We start from the raw sequence: 9,375 nt of genomic DNA, 5'->3' as shown, positions 1-9,375 counted from the left end.
TTGAGTGCTGAGTGTTCAGTGCTGACTGTTCAGTGCTGGATGTTCAGTGCTGAGTGTTCAGTGCTGGATGTTCAGTGCTGAGTGTTCAGGTGCTGGGTGTTCAGTGCTGAGTGTTCAGTGCTGAGTGTTCAGGTGCTGAGTGTTCAGTGCTGAGTGCTCTGTAGTCTAAGAGCTTGAGGTTTCCTCACGGAGGCGGGGTGGTTAGCGCTGAAGCTCTCAAAGGGGGATTCCACATGATCAACTCCGATTTATTACAGTGGTTTGTCAGCAGATTTAGATTACAGAACGTTCTAGATCTAATCTCTAGAGAAACACCCAAGGAGCTCCAATGAAAGGTGGTAAACTGAGACATGCTGGCTGATCATAAACATCCTAGTGACCGTTCTGTTTATTTGCAGAGTAGCTGGTCTCGGACTCCCCACGTCATGTTTATGGTCGTTTTCGCTGTAAAAAATAGCTCCTGGAGGTCGTTATCTCGTGTCCACATCATTTCGGGAACACTCTTTTCCCCTAACCCTCTCCGATGTCCACGCCAAGTCACTGCCCGATGCCCGCACGCTGCCTGCCAGCTGTTAGCGAGTAAATGAAGTGTTTGGTCCTCCAGGGGGGCCGGGCAGTGCCCATCGGCTGCTGTGCTCGGGTCAGGACCGGTGGAGTGGGGAGGAGGGGAGCCCAACAAGTGACAAGCTTGGCAAAGAGAAAGCGTCACCTTCCGGAGGTGCTGTAAGCCATGGGAAAGGAGCATGTGCTCACACATGGGAGAGCATTTGCTGGAACCTCTGAGGAGTCTTTTTAGCTGGGGCCGGAGTGGCCCGGCTGCGTGTCGCCCTGTGCACCGAAAGGTCTCGGGTTCGATTCCCAGTCAGGACAAGGCCCAGGTTGCAGGTTCGATCCCTGGTCGGGGTGCGTACGGGAGGCAGCAATCGCTGTTTCTCTCTCACATTTATGTTTCTCTCCCCCCCCTTCCTCTCTCTCTAAAAGTCAATAAAACATACCCTTAGCTGAGGATTAGAAAAAAATAAAAAGAAAAGTCTGTGTACCCCAAGCTGGATTGGGCTTTATTTAAAACATCAGTACCTGGGACACAGGACTCAGTCACCCGAGCCCTCTGGGGCCCTTACCGGGAGACAGCAGCGTCCTGTGGGGAAGGCGCGGGGTCAGTGGGGTCTGAGGTGGACATGGCCGAGGATTGCATTCACGTCATAAACACCTACTGCGAGAATGCAGGCCGTGAGGTCACTGGCGCCCTCGGGGAGGCTGTGGGAGCGGCAACCAGAAGGGGGGTGCACCTGCTGGGGGCTGGAAGCCAGAGGAGGGAGGGCCCACACCAGCACCCGCGGCTGCCCAGCGGCCGGACCTGGGAATCTTCCAGAATCTGGAGGCTTCCAGTGCGCAGCTCATGTCAGCTTTTTCTCGTCGAAGCACAGCTGTTCACCAAGCCGGCGCTTGGGGACTTTCCTCGGCGGCACCGCAGTGCGATTCCTCGCGGGTTCGGCTCTCATCCCCTCCCCCGCCCCCCTCCCCCCAAGGAGCACAGCTGGTCTCCGTCAGAGACTCAGAGACTCAGAGACTCAGAGACACAGCCCGTTCTGTGCCGAGAAGCGCGGGTCGGGGCCAAAGGGGAGGGAAGTCACGCTCCCCGTAAACTCCTACCGGGAACGGCACCGGCCTGTTCTGCTCACTTCGAGTTCTTTCTAAACAAGTGAAGCACAGCTTCGCTCACACACAGACAAGTCCTGGGCAGCGAGGGCTCCTTCTCCAGGCCAATTCGGCCAAGATGGAAGACGGGGCAGGATGATTTAAAAATAATCCGAGGTTGATGAACGCCCAGAACACGAGCAGTAAATACGATTTACGAAGGCGCCCACCTCTGGAGAAAAATAACAGAATCTGTGTTCTCCCAAATCTGTCTGTTGTCTTACAGCCCGTTTCTTCAAGTACGTCCCCTAGGTTCTATAGACACAGAACACGCAAACATGTTTCTGACATGGATTTTGCCCGGGTCTCTTCGGAACAATATGTGGCCACCACGGCACCCTGGAGGCCTGGCCACAGAGAAGTGTGACGTTTGCTCACTTTTAAGCTCAGTTGCCCACACTGTTTTTGTTGCCCTGACTTTTCACACCTTTTTCCCATAAAATCATTGTAAACATGGAATGTCGAAGTGGAATTGAAGTATCTGACACCTGCCGTAACCGGTTTGGCTCAGTGGATAGAGCATCGGCCTGCGGACTGAAAGGTCCCGGGTTTGATTCTGGTCAAGGGCATGTACCTGGGTTGCGGGCACATCTCCAGTAGGGGGTGTGCAGGAGGCAGCTGATCAATGTTTCTCTCTCATCGATGTTTCTAACTATCTCTCTCCCTTCCTCTCTGTAAAAAATCAATAAAATATATATTTTTTAAAGAAAGTGTCTGACACCATATACAGTCAAGTGCTCACAAAGCCTCACACCCATTAATAAGGAGCGTGTGGTGCTGCAAAGACAGTCTTGTCAACAGTCACTTTTCAGTGTAGTTTTACTGGAGAAAAAGCAACCCGGCTGGGTGTGGAGAGACTGGAGTTGTAGTTTCAGCTCTGGCCCTAAGTGATTACATTTCCCTGGGGCAGCAACATTTCATTTTATTTTATTCTATTCTTTTTTATTCTATTCTTTTTATTCTATTCTTTTTATTTTATTTTATTTTATTTTGAAGCACTTTACTAAAATAAAAATAAATATACAAAGCTGTATAAATTTAATGTATACAACTGGCTGAGTTTGGAGATAAAGCCATCACAGTCTATGCCATAAACATGTCCATCACCTCTAACGGTTTCCTCCTGCCCTGTCAGCTGCATGGCCAAGGACGGTAACTAGACTTCTGCAGGTGATCATTATTTTTCTTTTTAGAGAGAGAGGAAGAGAGAGGGAGAGAGAGAAACGTTGGAAGAGTGTAACATCAATTGGCTGCCTATAGCAGGCTCCCCGACTGGGGATTCAGCCCGCACCCTGGGCTTGGGCCCTGAATGGGAATCGAACCGGCCACCTCAGGGTGCAGGGACAACGCCCTACGCCTTGAGCCACCCCGGCCGGGGGAGGCGATCATTCGGGGGTGTTTACAGACATTGCATGATGATGCTGCACACCTGGAAGGGGCCTCAAATCCGACCTGAGGTGAGCGCCACCATATTCCCGTGTTTAAAGCATGTGATGGGAACTCAGGAAGGCTCACTACAACCCGTAGACCAAACTCAGCAGTTCCGGAAAGCGCCCAAACATAAGCCCGATATCCCACCGTGGCAGCAACGCTCACCCTTCAAGGGCAGCACCTCACCTGCCCCCCAGCCTCTCCCCTGCGTGCCAGCGCCTCTATCGGGACGATGAAAGTGCTCTCGCCATAACCCATTGCTACAGGACGAGGACTTTATGGACAAGGACCTCCCCGGACGTCAACCCAGCGGAGGTCCTTGTTTCTTTCTCTCTCTCTCCCTCTCCCTCTCTCTCTCTCTCTCTCTCTCTCTCTCTCTCTAAGAGGAACAAAAACGATCGCCTCCCTTCCTTTAATGTCGCCAAGACCGTTTTCCTGCTTCACTCTGTCAGGGCCCATCACCAGGTGACCGAGGGCATCTCGGCTGTCAGCGGGTCATTCTGCCGAATCTCCGCGATCCCGCGGGAGCCCAGGGGGTGCTCTCACGACCTTGTGGGAAACTCCACGGCTCCACCCCACCGCGCCTGGCTTACCATTTGCCTTCCTCATTTTCGTATTGCTGCACAGTGTAGCCGAACAGGTCCTCCACGGGGCCGCTGAAGGTCAGCGAATTCTTCACGTCCACGTTGAAGGCCACGCAGAGGCGGAGCACAACTGTGGGAGGGAAAACAGTCAGGTGACGTGGAGCTCTATGAGCGAGAGCAACGGCTCAAAGATGGAGGGATCCAAGAAAGGTCTGTGGGCCCCGCCGGGGGGGGGGCTCAGCGGTTGAGCGCTGACCGAGGAGCCAGGAGGTCAGGGTTCCAGTCCTGGTCAGGGCACATGCCTGGGTCGTGGGCTTGGTCCTCAGTATGGGCCACGCAGGAGGCAGCCAGTCAATGATTCTCTCTCATCATTGATGTTTCTCTCTCTCCCTCTCCCTTCCTCTCTGAAATTAATAAAAAAAAATACATATACGAAAAAGAAAGATCTCTGATATGAACTGTACTACTGACCAGAAATCAACACAATGGCTTTGAAGAGTACGCACATTGACATTCAAGCAAAACCCCACAGTAATTTAGCATCTGATCGCTCCCAGAGGCTGGGATTTTACAATGAGCAGAAACGCGGCTCACGGTGGGCTACTGTGGGGACACGGGTTTCCACAGAGCGTGCCCCCAGGAGCCCGGGGCGCCAGGGAGACGCGCACAGCTCTAGGCTCCCGTCTGACCACACCGCAGGCTCGCATCCAGCTAACCGTCGGGAGAGGAAGCGTTCTCCCAGGGAAGGCCAGGAGGTCCACCCCGAGGCGGCCTCCTGCGCAGGCCCACGGTTCGCTGCTTCCTACTCCCGGCGACGCCGTGGGTGGACGCGCAGCTGGTGCACTGGCTCCTCACAGTGGGGCTGGGTGCCCCACGGCCGCTGTGGAGACATCGCTGGCACATCAAGAGTTTAGGCGACGCCTGAGCACACTCGGCGTTCACCGAGGGGGAGCCTCCCCCAGGCCCTTGTAGTTCAGGTCTCGGAAACCCTTTACGCGTGAGACTCTCTCCACAGGGTTCTGCGTGGTGCTGCCTTCACAGTACCTGTGAAGTGGCCGAGGGTTCCTCTGGGTGGAGCTTGGAATTCTTCTCCGAGACCCTCCACACAGAATCAGCGCACGGCACGGTCAGAGCCGCTGCACCCACATGCCTCTGCTACAAGCACAAAATAGCTGCAGGTGTCCTGGACAATGCCCCCCGCCCCACCCCGGCCACCCACTGCAAACCCTCCACAAAGGAAGTCTAGGTCCAGGCTCTAGGCCAGGGATGGCGAACCTTCTGAGCTCGGCGTGTCAGCATTCTGAAAAACCCTAACTTAACTCCGGTGCCGTGTCACATATAGAAATTTTTTGATATTTGCAACCATAGTAAAAGAAAGACTTCTATTTTTGATATTTATTTTATATATTTAAATGCCATTTAACAAAGAAAAATCAACCAGAAAAATGAGTTCATGTGTCACCTCTGACACACGAGTCATAGGTTCGCCATCACTGCTCTAGTTCATTCTATGTTCTAATTCATCATCTTTAAATCCTGGTAACGATACCAGGTGTTTCTTTGGTACATAGGATTTTGTTCTTAAAGGAAGAAAATGATGTGTATCTATTTCTGAGAAAACAGATAAGTATGTGTACAGGCTTATAGTCTTCCCTGGTCTCCCCACCCGAAAATCATCTTTCAATGACTAACCCTCCCCTTTGATTTTAGAAAGCCTCTCACAGAGATAATTAGCAAACACTATTTACATTTTGTTTCCTAGATTGGAAAAGCCTTTAATTTATTTTTAATTTTTGCATTTATTTTTTGAGCGCAGTTGATGTACACTATTATATCCGCTTCAGGTGGACGCCATGTGATCAGACATCGCTCTAACTTACGGAGTGATCACCTGACACCCAGTACCCACCTGGCACCACACCTAATTACCACCCCATGAGTGACTGTGCTCCGGCTGCCGGTCCGCACACCCCGGGACTATTCTTAGAACTGCCAGTCTGCACTTCCTAACCCAGTAACTGTTCTCACCCGCTCCCACCGCCCTCCCATCTGGTGACCATCCATCCATGTGTTCTCTGCAGCTACGACGGAAAAGTCTTACAGGCAGGGGTTCGCTGACTCATCTTTCTGCTTCCCTCTCACAACAGCCCAGCTCCTGGCACACAGAGGCGCGGGGACACCCTCGGGGCGTGAATGCTGGCGCCCCGAAGGGGGACGGGGCCAGGGAACCGCGAGGGACCTGGGAGCCGCCTCATCTTGCTTCGGAAGGTTTGGGTCTTTGAGGGGAGATGGGACTTGGCCGCGAGGGGAAAGCAGGTCCCCAGGGTCTGGGAGGGTCTCTGCAAGTAAGAAGACGGAGCACAAGACAAGTGTGGTAGTGAGGCCTCGGGGCACTTGGCTGCAGGGGAGGGAGGCGGGTGCAGATGGGTGGGCAGGAGACAGGCCCAGGTATGTACATTTCCTGCCCCTTTCCCACGGGATGGCCAGCAGCCGTGCGGGGTTTTCTGCCTGCGAACTTCATGTAAATAACGGCACTGAGCTGGCCACTCAGTGTGGGTGGGGCAGGACGGCGGTCATACTCTCTGTAGCGAGCTGGACTCGGAGGGCGGGGTGTGTCCAGGCCCAGCTGTGCCGGTGGCAGACAGGACGTCAGCAGTGGGCATCTGAGCCCCATCACAGACTTCCTGTGACTCAGTGCTGTTGCACTAGTCAACATAACACAACCCAGGTCAACGGAAGCCTCCACGGGGCCAGGAGGCTTGAGTCATCTGTGGCCTCGCAGTGTGGGAGGCTGGGACCGGCAGGAAGAGCTGAATGAGGGGGCAAAGCCTGGGCATCACCAGGGGGCAGCAACTCGCTGGTGCAGGGAGCGCCTCCCTCCGCCCCATCCTCCGAGTCGCCAGAAAAGTCACTGTGCCTGTCTGATGGCTCCCTTCTCGGCGACGAAGCCCGTCTCTCCCAGGGTGGTCCCCAATTCTGACCTAGTGACATCCAGATTGGCGCGCCGAATAGCCAATGAATCTCGAAGAGGTGAAACCCGAAGCCCGAGGCAAGAGGGTGTCGACTACATGATGATGAGGGATACACATTAAAATGGGATTGATTTCAACAACTTCCTGCACGCTTATCCTATCCTATATAAAAAAGGGTAGTATGCAAATTGTTCCCTCCACCGGGAGTTAGTCCAGGAGTTTGACCAGGGGCAGAAAGGTCAAACTGGCAGCCACTAGGGGCCCTGACAGTGCACGAACTTTGTGCACTGCACCTCTAGTCCAGAAATAAAAAGGTAAGTCATGAAATTAACATATTTATTATTTTGTATAGAGTGAAGTGATGCTACGATACTAAGATTAGAAGTAGTAGTTGTGTTATTGTTAATTAATGGTTTCAGAGCAAATTTCTTGGTAGTGTAGAAAGAGGGTGATCTTTAGAGGTGCATGAACCTGGGCTTAAACCTTGCCCTCTCGTTGATTTATTCAGTTATATTTACTCAACTGCTTCTTTCATCAGGCCTGTACCGTGGGCTGAATACCTGCCAGATCCTACAGATGAAACGTTACAACAGGCGGTGCTCCTGTTTGCGGAGCTCCTGCAGCCTCCCCGGGAAAACCCCGCGAATGACTGAGCCGCCAGGAGCCTCCGCTCATCCTATTTGCCACGAGCTTACAGACCCCTTGCGGGTCCTGGCTGCCACGAGCAGCACAAATGCTGCATCGCCCACAGAGCATGCCCAGCACATGCGCTAACAGGTTCCAGAGGCAAATCCAAGGAGCCAACATACTAGGCGGCCGTGAGCTTTATTGTGGAAGAGGATTCCTCCATCTGAAGACCATTCGGATCTCAACAAGTGACACAGAAGTGTGACACCGCGGGTTTGTGACTCATTTCCACAGCACACGTCCTGCTCCTGCAGCAGCTGCGGCGACGTGACGAAGAAGGTCCAGGTGCATGAAGAAGTTGTGAGGTGGGGGCCAGTTCTTGCAGCCACATGCCCTGGAGCCCCACCTCAAGCCTCGAGAGTGATGTGTGTGTACGATACCATCTCAGTCAGGGGTGGGCAACCCCTGGCATGCGTGCCAAACATGGCACGCCAATAACTTTTGCTGGCACGTGAAACCCTCTCTTATAACCTTCCATTTACAATCTTTTTCTTAATATCGACTTTTTTATTTTTCAGATAAGTTCAGTGTAGGTGCATCTTCAATAAATAAATAATTTTACATAACAAGTTATCTTAAAGACCATAGACATGGATGGACGAGAGAGGGGAAGAGCAATTTCTATGCCTCTGCCTTAACTCTCCCTGCCTTCCTAGGTCCGACCATGTTTTGGTTTCATCCACATGCGCTTGTGAATCTTTGTTCTCAGTGATGAATTTTGTTAAGTCTCGTAATAGGAGTAGCCAGACAGATGAAAGTAGTAGCTCGTGCATATCTCTGAAGGTCACGAAATAGAAGCCTGATGTAAAATCTCTGTCATCAGTGATGCAGCAGCAAAAGTCCCACTGATAATGTCAAACGGAGTCATAAAGTTTTCTGTCAGACTATCAGTGTACCTGTATACATTAAAAATAAATGTATTCTTCATCATCATAGACTGTGTTTTTATTGCTTGAGTGAATGTTATTATTTCTTCAGGGTTCTTCACATAAACCTTAAGAGATACCAAGTAGGTGTAACATGTTCTCAAAAAATTAGGGTTGGCACGCTGAAGGATTCTGAGTCAGAGATTTTGCTGGTTTTGGCACGCACTCACAAAAAGGTTGCCCACCCCTGATCTCAGTCCTCGGGTCACAGCGAGTCAGGCTTCTCCCCGTCCAGGGACAATCTAAAGATCTAACGTCTGGTCCGAGGACAGGATGCCCGCCTGCAGTGGCTCTTCTAGACTCTTTCTATATCCAGGCCACACTAACTGGGCCACTGTCCTCAGCCCCCTGAGAATCAGACAGCGCACCTGGGCAGCAAGCCCGAGGTGGGAGCAGCAGGGCCCGTGTCCCCAGAGCTGGGGGAGTCCACCCCCGGCAGCTCGGAGGGAGACGAACGCCCCACATCACACGTGTACACTGTCATGCTGTTGCGATGCATCAGCCATTCCAGACTTGATGTAAGAAAAAGTCTGGCTCCGTCCCTCTCACCATTCAATGTTCTTGCCTCCACCTGCAAGTCCAGGAAAACCAACAGTAACTCCAAGTTTATTATGTGTTTTCCCCCAGAATTTAGATGAAATATTTTTAACTCGGAGGCACTCGGGGGAGTTGGAAGAAACACATTTTGATGATGAAAGTTGGTGCACGCTGGAAGCTCTTCTTCTCACCTTGTAATAGCAAGGAAACCTCTTCAGAGTGGCAATGCTGTGCACCTGAAATCTTAAATTAGCTGAGTGATTCTTAATGTTTGCTTTAAAAGACAAAATCTGATCAAACGTGTAACGGAATCTGTCCCAAAACACGGCAGTACGGCAGCATTCCTGTTGACTTGGGTTCTGGGATGATTATTTTACCAGAAGTGCCAGCTGGAGACGGAGGAGCCAAAGACTGCGAGGGGAAGACCCAGGAAATAAACACAGAAGGAAGGGGAGGCCGTCGAGGGCCTGGAGCAGAGAGCACACAGGCAGCACCCGTGTTTGGAAATGACACCATCGTCTCCAATGCAGGAATTTACAT

General features: G+C 52.0%; 1 protein-coding gene across 1 annotated transcript in view; it reads right to left on the bottom strand.

Moving 5' to 3' along the window:
* The window catches only part of ITGA1 (integrin subunit alpha 1), a 100,413-nt gene extending 91,631 nt beyond the window's left edge, over positions 1-8,782 (bottom strand). Inside the window, exons 1-2 of the mRNA XM_015562608.1 lie at positions 8,667-8,782; positions 3,723-3,878 (exon numbers count right to left, since the gene is read on the bottom strand). Of these exons, the coding sequence (XP_015418094.1) occupies positions 3,723-3,878; positions 8,667-8,782 (272 nt within the window). The remainder of the gene's footprint in view (positions 1-3,722; positions 3,879-8,666) is intronic.
* Between the last annotated feature and the right edge of the window lie 593 nt (positions 8,783-9,375).

This window comes from Myotis davidii, unplaced genomic scaffold (assembly GCF_000327345.1).
Source record: "Myotis davidii unplaced genomic scaffold, ASM32734v1 scaffold496, whole genome shotgun sequence".
Taxonomy (NCBI): Eukaryota; Metazoa; Chordata; class Mammalia; order Chiroptera; family Vespertilionidae; genus Myotis; species Myotis davidii.
This window is presented reverse-complemented; position numbering and strand designations above follow the sequence as displayed.